Source organism: Aythya fuligula, chromosome 24, assembly GCF_009819795.1.
Source record: "Aythya fuligula isolate bAytFul2 chromosome 24, bAytFul2.pri, whole genome shotgun sequence".
In the NCBI taxonomy this organism is placed as follows: domain Eukaryota; kingdom Metazoa; phylum Chordata; class Aves; order Anseriformes; family Anatidae; genus Aythya; species Aythya fuligula.
The window spans coordinates 2,353,392-2,373,170 of NC_045582.1; the positions used below are offsets into that span (position 1 = coordinate 2,353,392).

At 41.3% G+C, this 19,779-nt stretch overlaps 1 protein-coding gene and 1 long non-coding RNA gene across 2 annotated transcripts; both read right to left on the reverse strand.

Annotated features, from left to right (window-relative positions):
• Positions 1–2,508: 2,508 nt before the first annotated feature.
• On the reverse strand, positions 2,509–7,278 carry LOC116498366 (keratin, type I cytoskeletal 20-like). The gene is made up of 8 exons (XM_032202594.1): positions 6,856–7,278; positions 5,939–6,021; positions 5,573–5,729; positions 4,664–4,825; positions 4,456–4,581; positions 3,994–4,214; positions 3,052–3,092; positions 2,509–2,753 (listed from the first exon to the last, which is right to left on the reverse strand). The coding sequence occupies exons 1-8, from the start codon at positions 7,276–7,278 to the stop codon at positions 2,653–2,655; spliced, it is 1,314 nt and encodes a 437-aa protein (XP_032058485.1). The 3' UTR covers positions 2,509–2,652.
• Positions 7,279–10,083: 2,805 nt separating this feature from the next.
• On the reverse strand, positions 10,084–19,494 carry LOC116498618. Its single transcript, XR_004254189.1, has 3 exons — positions 19,354–19,494; positions 12,242–12,243; positions 10,084–10,096 (listed from the first exon to the last, which is right to left on the reverse strand). It is a non-coding gene; the product is annotated as an uncharacterized LOC116498618 (long non-coding RNA).
• Positions 19,495–19,779: the final 285 nt, after the last annotated feature.

The window sequence follows — 19,779 nt, forward strand, 5'->3', positions numbered from 1 at the left end:
CTCCAGGTGCTCTGTTTGCTCAGCAGACACCTGAGCGGGGAACCGTTAAGCCTTTATATAGGGAATGTCGTGGGTGTTGCAGCAGCAGTCCCCACCTCCTACCAAAATTCTTCATTCTTTCCCTGTTCTCTTCTTTGGGGAGGGGGGAAGGAGGTAAGCTTAGTATGCCCTGACCAAGCTAAATAATGCGTGCAAATCTAAATTGCCCATGGGAGCAGAAATCTGGCACCCTCCAGGTGTTTGCTGTATGAGGAGGAATGGGTGGAGTAGAGCTAAGACATCCTGATAATGTTTTGCCATGTGTAATGGAGCACAGAAATTTCTTTTCACTTTTAAATCCATCTTAAATAATTTTTTTTGTCATTACATATTCTTTGCTTTCTTGGTTTGGGGCTATTATTGTAGAAGTATGCTTAAGGCAGTAGAATGATGCCTTTCATATCAGACTTCCTGGCGTGTCAGAAATGTGTTTCTCTTCACAGTACTTCTCTGGCATGAACCTCTGCCGGATTAGTGTTCTCGGTGCGTTTGATAAGAAGTTAGAAAAACGGTCAACACTTTTTGTATGTGGGGAGACGCGGACAAGCAGTGATCCTCAGCTTGGTCATTAATACGAAAACACAAAATATTCTTGATTACACTAGACATAATTTATAGTTGTTTTCTTCCCTAAAGCTTTAGTCATTGAAATACCCATCTAATGCCGAAACCAATGTTTCTCTTACAACATCTTCTTTGTGCTTAAAGAGATAGAAAGGACCTCCAGACACCTTTTCAAGTGCAGGGAGAGAAGAAGGAGCCATCAGACTTCTGTCTGGCAGTGGCTCACTGATTGCACCTTTCATCCATGGTGCTCCAACAGTATGTCTGCTCCTCAGCCTTTATGATGTATGGATCCATGTGTGGTCCATGCAGAAATTATAAATGCTGTCAAATCAATCTGACCGTAGGTCTTTTCCTGCTGCCCTCTACCTAGGGTTCACAGGACAACTCAGTTGAGGGTGTTGTGTAAGTTCACAGCACGATGGTTTACAACTGCATTTTTGTCACTGATGGTTTTTTAAGTCTAATGCAGTTGGACATGAAAGACCATCACAGAAACACCTGACTAGGTTTTTTTTGTGCCTTTTATAATGTAAATCTAAAGATCAAAGATAGCTCTTGCAGGTTACAAGTTTTGGCATGGAAACCCTTCCAAATCATTATACTTCCCTTTTGAAGTTATTTTGATAAATGGAAAATTGCTTTTTCTTTGTCCTGGCTTCATTATACCACTGGATTTGTCAACAGAAATTTATTCATTTTTAATTAACCTCCGTCTAAAAGTACAGATGCTTTTTTTTTTTTTTTTTTTTTTTTTTTTTTTTTTTTTGGCAGACCTGTATTATGAGCAGTAGATCAAAGGTTTAAGTAAAGCATTTGTGTAGAAATGATGTGATAGCCTGGTATCAGTGACTCATGATTGTGAAAGCAGAAGATTATTTTGTTTGGCAGCTTTATATGTACAGTAAATAATGTACTGGACAGGTGAGATTTCAAAAGGAAGAGCTTTTGTGTTTATGTTGTGAAGAGGAAAAAGTAGACTCCTTGGACTGAAGATCTGGGTGTGGCATAGGAGACTTGTACTGCATGGGAAAAGCTTCATGTGGGTTTTGATAGAGAGGGGTTCAACAGAAATGGTACTCCTTATTCCTGAACTGAAAGGCAAAATATATTCTTTTGATGAAATACCTTTGCTTGGTATAGTCCCTGATGAAAGAGAGTGAAAATAATAAAAAGACGTATTAAATTTTACATTTTATTTTATTATGAAATGTAAATGGACATTTATTTATTGGAAAATCATTTTTTTCCTGAAGTGAGGCTGCATTGCATTTGGATGGTAGTTCAAGTTCAGAAAAGATCCACTGAATCAGCATTTTAATATATTTTTAAAAATACCTACTCTAAATGTTCTAGTACATTAGAGAAAAATAGATTGCTAACCTCTGGATTGCAGTTAAACTAGCACATTTGATAGGGGGCATATCATACCTATCAAGTTAATTCTTCCTTTTAAAGTTTTGATAAGTTGTCCATTAAGGTTTCAGAAATAACAGGTATCTTTTAAAAACTTCCAGTTTGTCAAGCACATGAACAAATTTTGTCCCATATCTTCATCTAATGGCTTGCACCAGTTCAGTGCTTTGGAACTTCAGTAATGAAGACTTGTGTCGATATTTTTCTAAATTCAATTTTTATGATTTTCAAAGCTGTAGTAAATTCACACTACAGGACATTTGACTTTCAAATTTATACTGAGCAACTCTTTAAGTGTAATATTAAGACTCTGATGTAAATGAAGACTAACACTTCAGCTTTTATTTGTCTTGGAAACAATAACACATTTGTAACAGGCTGATCTGTGTTTTCTTTCATCAAGATATTTAGTCACTGCATAAGTAAACTCCAAACCTTGCACTTCATAACTTCCTGATGCAAAACATAATTTTTATTAACACCCCCAACAAAAAAAAAAAATGTTTGAGATTTGATAATTTGGCATTTTTCCACCACTGATTTCAGGGAGAATTGGAGAATTAGATTGGACTCTGTATAAAGTTTAATGATGTAATTAGAGCTCAGAGGCTGTCTCGCTTCTGCTGGCGCTGTTTATATCTTCTCTTCAATCTCTTTTACCTCAGAGGAGATGACCTTGCCATCAACCACCTCTTCAACAATTGTTTTGATCTTCTTAATTTTATTTGATTCTGCTAATGAAATTGAACACTAAATTAATAAAATGCAGTCTATATTAACAGAAAAATAGTGCTCTCAGCAGTTCCACTAATGAGAAAACAGACAAAGGCATCTTTTCAATGCAGTTACTAAAAAGTAAACTTCTGGGAGATTCAGTTTATGGTTTATCTTCCTTCTAACATGCTATATGTTACGTAATATTTCACTGGTCAATAATTTGCTCTGAAACTGTGTTGTTTTACATCAGGCTACTTAATGCCATAACATTTCAACAGGAAGCCATCAAAAAATATGTATGTTCGTGTGACGTACCTTTTTCAGTCTCCTCTGCAGGTAAATTCACTTGGACAGACCTGTTCAAATCATAAATTGACAAATGTAAATATATTGTGCCTAATATATTAAAGAAACAACCTTGTACATTCCCTGTACGTTCAGGTAGGTGATTCCCTTTCATCAGGATGTGAAACCATGTGTTTAAATGAGTTTTCTCAGTTAAAGTAGAATTTGTTAAGCATAAACTGTAGGTGAAATTAACCTGCAGAGCAGTTCCTGCAGTGCTACAACTTCAGCTCATGCAGATATGCCCCAACTAGTTCCTGAGCCAGAACTGCTGAACAGGTAGAGTCTTTGTGGGAAACATCACTCTGCCTGTCTTGCTCTGTGCTCTTTCACAGATCTCTGCTCTTTCCACTATGGAATATGGGATACTGGAGCATCCAGATGTTAAGTGTGGGCTCACTTGCACTTCCTTACATATTTTAGTAGCTTGGCTGCTAGTGACACAAGAACAGCAGAACAGAATCCATTGCAGGCTGCGGGAGGTCAGTGTGACTGCCTTGTTGTAATGTGACCAGGTGCCTGTTGTGTCTAAAGGAGTTTTAAAAAATATCTAGCCTGGGTTACAGTCATTATAGTCATGGAAAAGTCAATCGCAAGTCCCATCACTGACGTTATGGAGTATGAACAGCTATCAAGCTGCTCAGCTCAGGAAGAGTCACAGTATGTACCTGTGCACAGGATGACAGATACAGACTCAACCAACTTCCACGGCAGCTTCTGAAACCGAGCACAAACTGCAGCCTGCTTGGAATCTACAGCTGGGAGCTGGGCAATAGAAAGTTTTTTTCCTTCAGAAACCAGTTCCCAAGGAGCAGACTGTACCACTTTCACCATCCATGAATACAGACCATCTTTGCAATGCTGTCAGCTGTCACCCTGCCCGAAGCTGACAGCGTGCCCGTGTATCCTCACCTGCTGTCCTCTCCTTCCAGCAGGCGGCGGTATGTGGCAATCTCCATTTCCAGGCGAGTCTTGATGTCCAGCAGTATGGTGTACTCGTTGTTTTGAGCCTCCATGTCAGAGCGGAGTTGCCTCAACTGAGCCTCTAACCTGGCAACTGCTTCCTGTATTTGATTTAGCTGGTAAGTATAACGTGCTTCAGTGTCATCCAGCGTGTCTTCTAAAGCCTTCTTCTACAGTTGGTGAAAAGAACAGAGATGTATTATTATTCAAGAGGATACATTTTGTCCTTACATTTTGATTGAAAAATGTGTTGGTTTCTGTATTTTTCTCTGTAGCTATCTACTTAACACAAGCTTTTAGTGGAGGGCTGTTAGCGTTAGGTTGGAGGTTGGACTCGATGACCTTGAGGTCTCTTCCAACCTAGAAAATTCTGTGAAATTCTGTGAAATTTAAGTACTGTTTATTATTTACCATGTTCAGATGAGACTGTAATTCTAGCTCCAGACTCTGGTAGATCTGTCTCCGCTCTGTGATCTCTCCCTTTTGCTCTTGCAGTTGTTCCATATTAATTGCGACTTCCTGGTTCAGTTCTTCAGTCTGAAATACAGAAATAGAAGGACTGTAAGCTAGAACTCAACATGACTGAGGTTCTTGCTGATGTTTAAGTCATTGACCTTACCTGCTTCTCAAATCGTTCTTTGGCTTCTTGACGGTTCTTTTCTGCCATTTCTTCATATTGCCGTCTCATGTTTTCCATAATAGTTGCAAGATCAATACTTGGAGCAGCATCCACCTCTACATTAACTGAGCCTCCCACTTGTTTCTGCAGTCTGCCCACTTCCTACAACACAGAGCACGGTATCAGCATCAGCTAAAGGGAACTTTCAGTCCTGAATATTGGAAGGAAATTCAAAATTTACAGAAATAGAAGTAATTATTAAATTGCTTCTCAGGGCAAGATAACTTAATCGCCTTGTAAATACTGTTTACTACCTGCCATGCTAGAAAACGTTATAAAACGTTATTTATTCTGTAGCAATACATGTTATATAATAGATAAACATATTATAAAAAGATGATTTCCTCAGGACCAGATCCATGGAATGAGTGTAGAAGTCATAGTTCCCATTTGCATGCTTTTGTGTGGTAGCAACTCATAAAACATAAATTATTCTTAAAGAAAACCTTCACTGCTTAGTTTCTAACCTAGGAGATACCCAGTACAGATATCTGACTCGCAGCTATCTCTGCATGAGCCGAGCTCCTGTTACAACCAGCAGAGACCAGAGGGCATCTCAGCCGAGCAGCCTGTGGGTGTTTGCTCTGTGGTAAGATGAGTCATTCTCCAGGTTATGTCTATTTTGTTGGTCTCTCAGTTGATTGTAACAGAAACATAGGCAATAGCATTCACATAGGTAATATATGAATAGACACCTAAATTTTGATGTGCTAATCTGGAGCTGAATCCCACCGTAAGTGCAATATTCTTTCGTATTCTTCATGAAGATTTCATTATTCCGAGTGCGGCTGAGTTTATGTATGCCACTGACAAAAAAAGCTCTCCACAACAGTGTTCTGCTGCTCTCACCTCCTCATGGTTCCTCTTAAGGAAAAGTAGTTCTTCATTCACATTTTCAATCTGTGACTCCAAATCAGATTTCGTCAGAGTCAAGTCATCACGAACTCTCAGCAGTCCATTGATGTCATTCTCAACACTTTGCCTGAGAAGGAGTTCATTCTCAAACCTGGAAAACAAGGCTTGTTTTGTCATCACCAAAACGCAGCTGTCTGATGAAAATGACAGAATCAATAACTACTACTGCCTTAGTCCTAAAATGTTTCTTTTTACTAAACTTTGCATTAGAGAAGGTTTACTTCTCAGCTTTGATATATGTAACTAGAAGCTTTCATGAACAGAAAAAAGGAGAAAGTATGAAATGCTCATGCAACTTACTTCAGTCTGAAATCATCAGCAGCCAGTTTGGCATTGTCAATCTGCAGGACGAGCCTTGCATTTTCCAACTGTGCAGCACTAATCTAGAAAGGAATGGTTGGAAATGGATGAAGCATTGACAGCACGACTTGCAATGGATACCGAGTGATTCTTAAATATTATAGAAGATAGCTTTGTTTGGCATTTATGAAACTGAATGTGCATCAGCAACCAAAAATATTTTTAATCTCAAAAGAAAATTATATATATATAATCTCAGTGAAGTGCATATAATGCATCTAGATGATGTATTGAGAAATGCATTATTTTATCAATGTATTATATTTTCCTGCACATTATGGTACTGATAGAAGCAAATCTGCTTGAAAATAGAAAAAAGTTCTGAGGCAGGAGAAGGAGAGGATGAGAATCTGTGCACATAAACGGACACATCTATTCCTAGAAATTAATTCTGCATGCGGACTTCATCCTCTAAACTTTAGCAGTCTGTTAGTCGTCTGGGTTTAAGCTAAATTCCCTTTAAAGTGCATAAAAGGGGTCTGGATTTTGGATGTAAGTCCAATGGACTTATCGTATCTGGAGGACAAAATCCAGCAGATGAATTAATGTAAATGAAAGCCCTTTCTCACTTGATCACCAGAAAACTTTAATAGTCAGAAAACTATTAAAATCACCTAAGGCAAATATAATAGAATTAATTCATTCTGAGGTATTTCACATATTAGATTACTCACATCTGTAGGCATGTATGAGCTATGTATAATCTGTCACTAATTTGTATCTGGTCATAGTAAAGCATTTATTGTTCTTGGTCAGACAATTACAATTTGAACAAGTAGGGTTAACACAACAGATTGTTACCCATCTCCACCCAAATTGCAATTCATATTGTTATAGATAGCTGTATGAAATCTTACCTTATTTTGAAGATCCTCAATTGTTTTAAAGTAAGCACTGTGGTCCTGCCTTACGTGTGTGACGTTCTTCTCATACCACTCCTTGATCTGCTTTTCAAGCAAGGAGTTTGCCTTTTCTAGAGAGCGCACCCTCTCCAGATAGGAAGCCAGCCGGTCATTTAGATTTTGCATGGTCGATTTCTCATTGCCAGCGAGCAGCACATCGTTACCAGTAACATTAAGGTGGAAGCTACTGCCAAAGTTCTGTCCAAGGCTGCTGCCAGTGGATATGCGGGTGCCATAGCCCCCGGCTCCACCATAGACGCTGGGTGCCTGGAGCTTCTGGATGGCTGAGCTCCTAACAGATAAACCACTGACACTGGGTGCAAAAGTTTGGAAGCGGGTGCTTGAACCCATCTGGAAGCTTCGGTTAGAGAATGCCATTTTCTTCCTCTTCAAATGAAAGGGCTAAATCTCCACACACACAGAGCAGCTGAAGTGAAGAACGGCGTGTGCTCCGTAAACCTTTATACTGTATCTCAAAGAGGAAGCACAATGTCATGAACCCCACCTCTATTGACACATAAAGTAGTTGGTGTCAGCGCAAATAACCCACAGCATATTGTCCCCGCACTCTGGGTAATGCAATGGGTGGTGTTTTTTTTTTTTTTTTTTTGATAGTTTGGCTTGCTTAGTTACCATTTTGAATAAACGATAAAACAAATTAACTGCTGAATCATTTATAGCAGTGTATCTGCACCCATTGTCTCTATAGCCCTTTTGAACAACCAAGTCAATTCTTACCCCTATGTGCAGTTTATAAAATTAAGAGTTGACTATATGTGACGAGACTTCAAATATTTATATCTTCAATCAAGTATATATTTCTCTTGAGTGAGCCATGGTCTAGGCCTGAGGACAGCTTGGAACTGCCTATAAATTATTAGAAAGGTGGCATCTGTACCTACCCTGCTGATTCATTTCCTAGTAAGCACAAAGTGGAGTTCAGTTTTAAAAATGAACAGCATTGTAGTTAGCTTGCATTGAATGTATCGTCACTGAGTATTAGAAGACCCTTACAAGTTGAACTGGGTTTCAGTGCAGTTGAAACTAAGCAGAGTATGGCTTTGTGGAGAGATAAAATAATCAGAGTATCATAAATCATCATGGTTGCCCACTTCATTTTACGTGTGAGATGCTGACATCCATGGAGTGATAAAAGGCCCTGAGATTCTGTTCCCAGCACAGCTCCCATCCCTCCTGCATGGCTGGAGTTAAAGCAAAGCAAGGGTGCCTCTGCCCTGTCAGTGCGCTGGGCTAAGATACCCCCAGCTGACCTGTTCCACTGCTGGCTGTTTTGCCACAAACACAGGTGTTGTAGTCATTACCAGGAAACCACCTGCCTCTGTTCAGTGCACGAAGAAACCCAACGGGCTGTGTTTCTAATAGTTCCTAAAGCCAGGGTGGTGCGTGCTTTTGAGATGCACAATGCTGAGATGAAATGGAAGGCAAGGGACAAAGCTGGTTGCTGAGGGGGTTATTAGTGCTGCAGGAAAGCCTGTAGCAGGTGTGCACCAGGACAAAGCAGAGGTGTAGTTCCTTGGGGCACTGCATTTGCTGCACTTAGTGTATTATTAATGTACAGCTAGTCACGTAGAACAGTTAACAAGTGCTCTTTGTGCTAGTGGAAAGCAGCTGCTGAACATAGTGGTCTTCCACCGTGGGGCAAGGAAATGGGTGAGACGCAAAGCTTGGGGGCATTGGATTGTATCTTGGAAGCATCCTTAGGTTTCTGAGAACAGCCAAGCCTGGGATATCGCAGAACCAATTCTGCTAAATTGCTTTTAGATCACAGTGCAACAGATCAGTTTAAACAGTACTGTAGCAAGGCAAGAGTTAAGGTGTCATCGTTAGCTGTTCTGAAAGTACACGTCTCCAAACCACAGTGATCAGCATGCAGGGCAGATTTTTTTTTTTTTTTTTGCATGAAGATGCTGTTCAGCTGTATGAATTGTCTCGGACCTTGAACATCTTTGGGTGTAACCGATAAGGATAAATGTCTGAAAAACTTTTATGACAGTTCAAATCAAAGTACACTAGCCCAGTCATTTGGGCTGTTGCTATAGAAACTCAAGGTGGGTCTTTTATTTACTGAAAGCATTCAGACTAGATAGGACAGGGCAGAGCTTACATCTTTACAACTGTAAGAAGAATACAGCAAATATCCTGCTACGGTTACATCTCTTGGCTATGAACTTCACTGCCTGGATCTCTTACAATATTTTCTGATAGCCTATTTGATAGTAAACATTCTGCTTTGTCTTCTCAGTATTCATTAAAATTAGTTTCCATTTACCTTGATGGTATTTTTTCTAAACCTCATTTGAAGGTTTCATTCTTTCTTTCATTGTGGAAAAGCCAAAGGCTATTTGTTAACTTTCATGTTTGCGTATAAATGCAGCAGGATGTCATCAAAGGCCTAGACTGGCTTTTGTGGGTCAAATTCTTAATCTTTCTATTAACAGCTACCGTACTTCCATATGGGGAAGCAGATACAGAGTTTAAATATCAAAAAACCAAAACCTAACTGCATGTGTTGTTAAATGAATGTCACATGTTTGAAATTTATAGAAGTTGGAGACTATCTAGAAACATAAGAATAATAAAAAAATACATTTCAGATTGATAGCAAAATAAAATTCACCAATACATAAAACCTTCTAAACTTTGCTCTGACTTCATCTTGTACTGTGACCTGAATAAAAATGGACAACAGGATTGGATCAGACTTTTGTCTTGGCCACAGGCTCTGCTCTTTAAGGTCGAGCTGAACCTTCAGCAGTCCTATTTCTTCCAAAATCCTCTTGATTTTAAGCAAAAGTGTTCAAGGCATACCCAGCTGGATGTACAGAGCAATAGTGTCAAGTTGACATAGCTTTGAAAGATACCAGGCTGAATTTCCCTAGCATTGTTTCTTTTCTTCTCCAGTTTGCTTACTGACAATTTCTCCGGTCTTATCAGTTTATATATGCTTCTCCTTCCAAAAAATAACCTGGAATATCTGTAAGAATATTTACGAGGTTTGGTATAGGTATAATTCATACCACAGGTGGGTTTTACTCCTTTTTTTTTTTTTTTTTCCCTCAATCCAGATTTTCACAGAATATGTTGAATGAATCATTGAATATATAAACCACTGAAAACTGCAAGAGTGAACAGGAAAGGCTGTATCTGTACCAGAAATGTAATGTGGGCTGTGTCCCTCAGCTGGCTGGAGGGCATTTGACTTGTCATGGCTCACAGCTGCACAGTTACACTCAGCTGGGAGTGGTTGATAGCTCCTGCTGCCACTCGAACTATGCCCAGGTGTTATCTGGAAGAATAGGGGCCGCCTTATTTTTATTCACAGAAATGATTGTAACAGGAGATAATCTAAATAGCTGTTGAGAAACATCAAAAATATTATATTGTCTGATATCTGCAGCTTTGATCAGTGGAAGAGGTGCTGTTAATGCTTTGCTAGTGCTTCAGTTTGGTAGTGCAGTTTCCAACTCAAGACTCCGCTGTGCGCTTTCCGTTGAGGACAGCCTGGGGATAACCCTGCGTAACGCTGCCTGCGGTGGTGTGGTCAGTCTGAAGGGTTGGTGTGGAGTCCTAACAAAATGTCCATAGCAACATCAGTGAGTTGTTTGATGTCCTGAAGATCTCTTGCCTATATGACAGACATTTAGTGCCTATTACAGAGCTATGAAGATAACTCATGAAGGGTTTTGATAACGTGTGCATGCCATTTCGTATTACTCACCGTTACTAACAAGTTATATGTAACCAGTCATGAGAGTTCAAGGAAAAAAGACACACCCAGCTTTGGTTCTGTGTCTCTGCAGCCTTTAGGTGGAACATACGCTTTCCTTTTGGCTGACTTGAGGATTTAACTAAAGAAAAGCCTTTTAATTCGGGCTTTAGCGATGATCCATTTTCACAGTGAAATCCAGTGCCCGTTCAGTAGTCCTGGTAACTACGTTGTTGATTTCAGTTTGGGTTTTGTGCCATAAGAGTTTGATTCCCGAAGATCTCTTATAATGATGTCGTAAAAAGACTTCCACTGTACAAAGTGCATTCAAGGAAGAGGAATTCCATGTTCAATATTCTGGCCATATTCCACTATTCAGTATTTCTGTGACTGAGAATTTCCCCTTCTTCTCTTCGTAGCCTACTTACGAGAAGACATTGCTTCCTGATTTATGTCATCCAGTTTACAACAAAGGAAACCATGTAACATGAGCTTTCGGGGCAAAAAATTAAATAATTTTCTTATGTAGATATGAACCAATAGCAGATCTTGAATTCTTTCTTTTTATTTTTTCCTGAAAGACTGAAAAAGTTCTTAGGACAATTCTCCACCCTGAATGTATATTTGCACCATTTGTTAATGCAAATGCTGCACCCTAGAATGCAAACAGTAAACAGAGGTGTTTTGTGTTTTGCAGACTGTGATCCAGGAGCACTGTGTAGCAATATAGATTGAGAAAGCATGATTTCCCTGATCGCTGAAGTTACAGGGAGCAATAATCCCTGCAGTCTGCAGGAAATTTCCCTTTGCACCTGTTATTAGGATATGTCCCATGCTGGTCTCTTTTACCTGGGAGCCACTAAATGGGAAATGTATGGGTCTGACTAAAGTTCATGGGAAGAAAAAAAGATTTCTCACTATTGTCATTGCTTAGTCTTTTGAAAGAATAGAGGTTTTCCCACAGAACGAGTGGATGGAGCTTGGACAAGCTCCAAAAGCACCGTAACCAAATCAGATGAGAGCAAGGACCAGGTGATGTCACTAATTAACCAGCGGCACATAAGCCCTGAACATCTGCAGCCCAAGATCTTACACTGTCTTCCTCACATATATAGTTTTTCCCTATTTCCCTCTCCTTTTTATCTTTTGTCCAGTGAAAATATCCTAATCGTCAAAACACCTCACCTTATTATTTTCTGTGGTGAGCTTTTGAGCAGAGGTAAATTTAAAACATCCCTTTAAATTGTGTGATACTTGTAGAAGTACTCCAGATCTCAGAGTGGTGCGCACGGCAGTGTGTAGGATACATCCTTCCCCAACCACAGGTTGCAAATGAAAGTCGGGAGCTGCCTTTCCTGTCTTAGCTGCTCTCCTCGAGCAGAATCAGATTTCAGTGCCAAGGAAAACAGCTCCAGGCCATACAAATGAGCCTTCTCTTCTTTTTCTCCCCTAAAAGTATCATGAATATCAGTTCTAATATAATCTAAAAGTCTATCAGCAGGAATTTTTCCCTTGTAAAAATCATGTGCAACGGTGGACTGAGAAAAGCAGTAAGCCGGTGAATTTTGCATTTTTCCTAGGTGTGGCAACAGCCAATAGCAACATTTACTGAACATCTGTGAACATAAATGTGTGGTTTGTATACAGTCATATCAAACCATTTACAGCTAGCATAAAGCTGGAACAGTTCAGTAACCATGAGCAGATATTCCGAGATCACAGATCATGAAATATCCCGACTTGGAAGAGCCCCACAACACTCATGAGTCCAACTCCTGGCTCCACACAGGACTACCTCAAACCTATCTGTATGATTCAGTAAGCAAATACCATTTTCGTGGCCCTGTGCAAATATATACACACACTGATAGTACACCATAAAAGCCGTGTATGAACACACTGCATCGCACGCATTCACATTTGTGTAGAATTTTTCCCTAGCTTTTTTTAAGAAAGCAATCCTTGTCATTTCAGGAATGTGCAATACACCAATATTTCAACAGAAACGTCCAGTTAAAAATGCCCCATTAGCCTTAAGCATCGCACAGAAGGCACAGATTGCTGTCATACCGTAGGCGTAGCAGTCCCATTTTCGTGCCATTTGGAGCAGAGGTGCAATGCGTGTATAGCTGGCTGTCACTAGAGGCCACCACACGCCTTCTGAAAAGAGCTACAGCTACAGCTGGAGAAGCCGTGCTGGAAGCTGAGCACAGTTAATGCAAGTGGCGTATTACATAACAAAAGTTCACATACTACCCACTTTTCTGTTCCTATGTCCAGAAGAAAAATGTTTTGCATAGCTCTTGCGGCCAAATGTGTGAAGCTGTGTTTATCTTCACAGCCACAAGCTGTAATTACAAAGAGTTTAGCGTTGTGTACGGCAGGGAGCTTGTAAGCAATGGCAACGAGGATTATCTATCTTTCTAAATCCCAAAAGCTGAATTTGTGGTGATAGGCGTGTTCATTACCCCTCTGAATGCTGCCCCTTTCTTCATGACTGATACTCAAATATCTTAATTTTTAGAGAGCTGAAAGCTCTAGACATTAAAGGATTTTTTCGTTGTTCCTTTGGGTTTTTGTTTGTCTGTTTGTTTCTGTTTTTATGTTTTTGTGGCAATGTTATTTCCAGTGGAACATATAATTCACAAGAAGGTAACCGCTCTGAAACTGTTCTGTGGGAAGATTAACAAAGAAATGGAGCTTGGACACTGAAATGGCTTAAAAAATATTATTTGTCTCTATAATAAGGAAGGAGAGAAGTGGTGGTGTTTTTTCCTGCACTGGTAACTGTTATAAGTTGCCCCCTTAATTAATTTTCAGAGAGCATTGCATTAATAATAGAAAGGAATTTATTGAGTAAGCAACAGCAAGCAAAACAGCGCTGGGCGGCCGGGGAGTCTCGGCTCCTCCAACGGCGCGCACCTCACCCCCGCCAGGGTCCCTTTTTATATCTTGGTAATTCCGGGATTACGCAGCACATCCTGGTATATTCTGCGACTGCGCGCACTGTTGCTAGGGGGTCGTCTCTGTCCCTCTGGTGGTCGTGAAGATGAAGGCCGTAGTCTTCCTCCGCGTTGTGGTTCAACTTCTTTTTTTTATTTGGTCATGTTGGCCCAGCGTGAGACAGGAATGCAGGATGTTGATACACTAGTTTAGCAACTTATCAGGAGATGGTTACATGAACTTTGCAGCAGTGTCTTTGAACAAAAGAGGCAACTGAGATGCAGAAGGAGAGAAGGGGAGGGGGTTCTCTTTTTTGTTACATTAAGCAAAAGAATTTTCATAGTGTCTAGCAAAGGAGTTTTCACAACTCCCGTTCCTCAAACAGAACTCCTTGTTTTTATAATACAAAAGACAATGAACAAACATTTATTGTGTATTACAATCCCTCCTTTTTCTTTTAGTTACTCATTTTGTTCATTGAATCTCTGCAATGCCTGGCTACTAAGAACTAATGTTTCCTTGATTCCTTTGTTGGTACTTATTGGCTCGTATTTGGCATGTATGAGCATTAGATGTGCCGCTTCTAAACATCCCTTTACAATCGCAATCAATTTATTAAAAATACATGGTCCAAAAGTTAGTGCTATTATTAATAACAACAAAGGTCCTGCTATTGTTGATAATAAAGTAGTAAGCCAAGGTGAATAATTAAACCAAGATTCGTACCAGCTCTGTTGGGCTTCATTCTCCCGTTTCCTTTTTTCCAACCCTTCCCTGGGTCTTGCCATTGTATCTCTTACCACTCCAGTGTGATCAGCATACACAGCATTCCTCTTTCAGGGCTGCAAACAGCCCGTCCTGTTGAAAAATACCAAATCTAATCCCCTACGATTTTGTAACACTACCTCTGAAGTGACCTGATAGATTTTCCAGGGCCGAGATGGATTGTTCAGTTTGGGTCAGGTAAGTAAATTCTTGATTTTGTTTAACCAATGAGGCTACCCTGGTCCCCACTCCAGCTCCTCCCAGGATTATTAGGGTGGCCAAAGTTAGAGCCGTGAATGGTTCCCGTCTTTCCAGATGATAACTTGCCACTGTGTGCTGGGTATACATACAATCCTCAGGGTGGTATAGAATCCTTGGTATAATTATCACCTGTATACAAAAATCACGAGACGCATTAAAGAGTTTTAGTGATAGACAAAGAGTTACGCCCACTCACGAACAAACCCACCTAGCGTTGTTGGCTGGGATTAGCCACTCGGTTGATTGTTTTCCATTCTCCATGGTATTACATAGGTGACACTTCCCACTAGGAACCGTGCCCACACACCTACCACCTCCAGTGACTTGTGTTAGTCTTACCCTTATGTCTTTTCCCCAACTGCAATGTAGAGGGCTGTTCTTTGTGCAGGTGGGCTCCCCAGGATCCCCAATAGCATCATAATATGAAGGCCTTATACTAAAGCATAATCAACAGTGTTTTGTTACATTTGGGCTTGTTTTGTTTAATAATTGGTAGCTGGCATTCATGACCCCCCCATATGTTATTCTCAACTATGTTATCATTCTCAGCTTTACCTGAGCTTGTAGGGCTGCCGAGGGTTGGCACTGTAGTATTTTCCACAGGCTGGATTCCCTGGACATTTTCTGACAATACCTCATTTGTTCCTACTGCCTGGGGCCCATCAGCATCCTCCTTTTTATTAGTATGAGTCCTCCCCTATCTGTTCCGTGTTCGTAAAATCTGACATTTTCCTAGTACCCAGCTAGTATCGTCCAAGTTTGTTATATTTATATATAGAACCTTGCAAATTTCTTTATTTCCGTGGAAGGTTCCTGTATACCCTATACCATGCACTTGCCACCTGTAACGGGGATCCACTTGTCAGTTACAACCTTGCGGCCCATATCCCACTTGTAAGAATTTATTCCGACCAGCCCCGAGTGTCCAGTCCGTAGCAATGGTTTCACACCCCCAGTATGCACAATAATATGCGTTTGGATAATTACAGTACCCCTTTCCTGGGTTAGAACTTGGGCAGAAATAAAATCCTGATAGGTTAAAGCATGGCTGCACTGACGCCAGGTCACATAATGTGATGCGGAAACTGGGAGCACCCGCTGTCGTTGTTTGCTGGATGATGAATTGATCCTCCCATCTGATTAAGCTCCATTTAAAAGGCTGGTGGGGATGCGCAGACCCATAGCTGACCAAAACGATGATACTGACTCCCATGTATCGTAGGAGGTGGTCGGAGCCCATCTAAATTGTCGACCCCTCAGTCCCCCACCGTTTTCACTTCTCTGCCTCGCTTGTCAGTTCGGTTGCAGCGAACTACAAGGTATCAGTTCTTCTTGGCAGCAGCAGTGTTCTTCAGGGGAACCTAATAGGGAGCCTCCGAAACAGGGCCTCCTCCCCTTCCCACGATACACAGATAATACACAATACTTATCGAGTCCGCCTTAGTGTCAGCTTCAAGTCGTCAGGGCCTGGAGCTGCCTCCCGTTTACCTTCCCGGACTGGTCCTTTCACACAGCTGGCATGTGTCCATCCTTTCTCCGCAGTTCGAATAGCCGTTTCTGTGGTAAGCAAAACAACATAGGGGCCTTCCCCATAGTGGTGTTAAAAAAGTCTCTTTCCAAGTCTTAATTAGAATTGAGAGTGATCAAGTGGCAATTCCAAGTCATAGGGCATACCATATAGCATTTCAAAAGGAGAAATTCCTATATCAGTTCTGGGCTGCGTCCATATGTTTAACAGTGCAAGAGGTAAGCATTTTACCCAAGAAGCCTTAGTTTCCAGCACAAGTTTTGTTAGTTGTTTCTTAATTTCACCATTCATTCGCTCTACCTTTCCAGAAGAGGAGGGGTGCCAAGGGCTGTGAAAATCCCACTCAATCTCTAAGGCCTGCTTTAATCCTTGCAGTAAAGCTTTACACCCATTCAGTCACGTGGTCAATTAGGACAAACAAGTAACTCAGTAAAGTCTACCTGTATACTTTGGAAAGGTCAAAGCCCTGTCTCCCGTCCCCCTCTAGATAGGTTACAGAAGACCATTTTATTTACCCTTTGACATATAGTACATCCTCTGCATGTGTGCTTCCCTGAAGTATATATTCCTACACAGACATGCTTTCTTAGAACAACATCACACATTGCTTGCACCTCCCAATGATTCTTCTGATGTAAAACAGTTATTTGCCTCATTATCACTTTATTCAGCATTTCTCTCCCATCAGGGAGTATCGATTTTCCTTAAAATGATCCACATATTTGTAACAATAATACCTCCTTGGGAGGTTGTAATTGCCCCAAAATCTTTTTTAGAATTTACCCAAATAGATAGGTGGCCCTGTAAACCCCTGAGGTAAAATTGTCCACCTATATTGTTGCTTCTGCCCCCATTTCAGGGTCTTTCCAGTCAGAGGTGAATATACGTTTGCTCTCAGGGCCTGAGAGCACTCCATTAATAACACTGTTATTCCAGTCTAACAATTTACTAGTTGAATGCCCAATTTAATCATCAAATCCCTTCCCAACAAGTTAGTTTCCGCCTTGGATACATACAATAATTGCCCAGTGATCATTTTATCCCCTGGTCTCAGCTTGGTATCCCCCAAAAGTGGCACTGTTATCCCAGTCCCTTCTACCCCCATCACATTTAGGGTTTCATTAGTTAATTTAATCCCTGATGCTTTACAAGTCAGTAATGATTTAGCTGCTCCAGTGTATTGGGTTTGATGGCAAGGTTTGAGGGTGTGTGAGGGGTGTGGGGGTGGGAAACTGCAGTGGCAGCCCCCGTGAAAAACAAAGCAAAACAAAAACAGAAACCTCCCCGTGGTAGATAAGGGACAATTTCATCTGGCCCTAAAGAGGCCCACTGCTGCCCAGAGCCAAGCCATAGCAACATAGTCCGTGCCTCTGTGAGAGCACATCCACGAAAACAAACAAACAAACAAACAAACAAACAAAAACCTGCTGCTCAACAGCAGCTGGGAGAGCGAGAAACCCCCCCGCAGACACCAAAGTCAGTGCAGAAGGAGGGGGAGGAGGCGCTCCAGGCGCTGGAGCCGAAGCCCCCCTGCGGCCACTGGAGAGGCCCCTGGTGGAGCAGGCTGTTCCCCCCTCCCTGATGCTTGGGAAACTGAACAAACACCACAGCAAATATGCAAATATACCAAAACTTCTAGACTGTTACTTAGATAATACCTACATCACCTTTCCCTGCTCATTCAACTTCGAATACCTTTAACACTTTCCACAAACCTTTTAACACTTCCTTTATCTTTCTCTAGCCTTTACTTTTCTAATGCCGACATCAAAGGCTCAGTCAGGGGCCAACTTAATTCCGTACCTTTTCCCTCCAAGATGCTGAAACAACATCAATATACAACATTTCATCCTGTTTTCCTTCTTTCCACAAAAACAACATTGACTGTAGTATGGTGTTATAATTAGTAGTTCCATTTAGGGGCCACTCCGCTCCATCCTCTACTTTATAAAGTGGCCACCACTGATTACAATATTTGATAAGGGCTCTTTTACTCACTGTACCCTCTCAGCCCACTATATCCCTCCAATGTGTTAGTATACATCCTAGGAGGCTTTTCCTCGGGGTTTCTTTGCTTTGAACTTTTCCTATTGTAATCTACAGTGGTTAATATTCCACCGTTTTCCTAGAAGATCTTTACTAGTCAATCCCAATCCCTCCAAAATCCACAATATACAGATACACAAGTAAAAACAGACCACTGTAAATTAACTGCCTGTAGACAATTACACTGGGGACATTTAAACCTGATGAGCCGATAATATACCTGGGCAAATTTTGTTCCCTTAGACATACACCTCAATGGCAGTTCTTATATTTACATATTAACATATGTATAAAAGAACACTTTAACAAAAATGCCCGGGCTTTTATATATACAATATACAATGTACAGTTATTATTCCAGTTAGAATTATTCCTCAGCAGCTGCAAACATTATGCCAGTTGCCATTAAAGATCGCTTACCCTCCTCCTGTCTCTTTCTTAAAATCTCAGACGTCCCCGGAGTTAATGGGGACTGCCACATATTCCTAGTCACTAATCCCTGAGTGCTAGAATCAGAGTTGTTATTGGCATCCCCCTGGGGTTGCAGATTAAGAAGCCCGGGAGTCGGAGGGGCTGCAGGTGGGGATGGTGGAATATAGGGAGGCAGTGGGGCTGGGATCTCTAATTCTCGGTTTTTCTTGTGCCTCCCATCCCCTCCTTTTTCTTTTAGAGGATATAAATTGGCTCGAGTTTCCGAGCTGATCCACAAATGTGCATATTCACTTTCTTCCAAACTAAAAGGTTCTTTTGAGTTTACATAAATATTTAGGGCCTGGCAAACCCAATCTTCAAAGGACCCAAATACGGGCCAGTAAAGGTGGTCTCCTCAAATCTGTTTACCACCCCAAACTTCAACACAATAATGTATCATTTTTACTTTATTCCTTCCCCGCCTAAAAGGGGAATCCTCCCAATTTTTAATCATTAATCCCGGGGTAACCTAACATCAGATGTTACCCCGCCCATGGGACCAGAAGGCTTACTCTTCTTCTGTCCCATCTTCTGGAGCGCCTTCACACACACACACAAATCGCTTCCCCCTTTTCGTGGCCCAGTCCCTCGCGGGATGTGGGAACCGCACTACCGAGGGGTCCGCACTCGCTTCGTCCGCAATTGGACGTCTCACAGCGACACGCTCCAGGATACCCAACCCCAACCGAACGGATCACCGGCCTATACTTACTCACTCCTGAGTCTTCGTTCGGTCTTCGTGCACAAAGATTACTAGGGGTTGCCGGCTTTATTTGCTTGCTGCCGAATTTAGGGTTCGTCGGTGAAGGATTTGAATGAAAGCAGTCCTAGCGAAGGCCGCTGAAATCAGCGGGGCGCCCCCTCCGAAGGTCTTTCAATCAGATTGCCTTCATCCGAGTCACGGCACCAAATTTTGTTATAAGTTGCCCCCTTAATTAATTTTCAGAGAGCATTGCATTAATAATAGAAAGGAATTTATTGAGTAAGCAACAGCAAGCAAAACAGCGCTGGGCGGCCGGGGAGTCTCGGCTCCTCCAACGGCGCGCACCTCACCCCCGCCAGGGTCCCTTTTTATATCTTGGTAATTCCGGGATTACGCAGCACATCCTGGTATATTCTGCGACTGCGCGCACTGTTG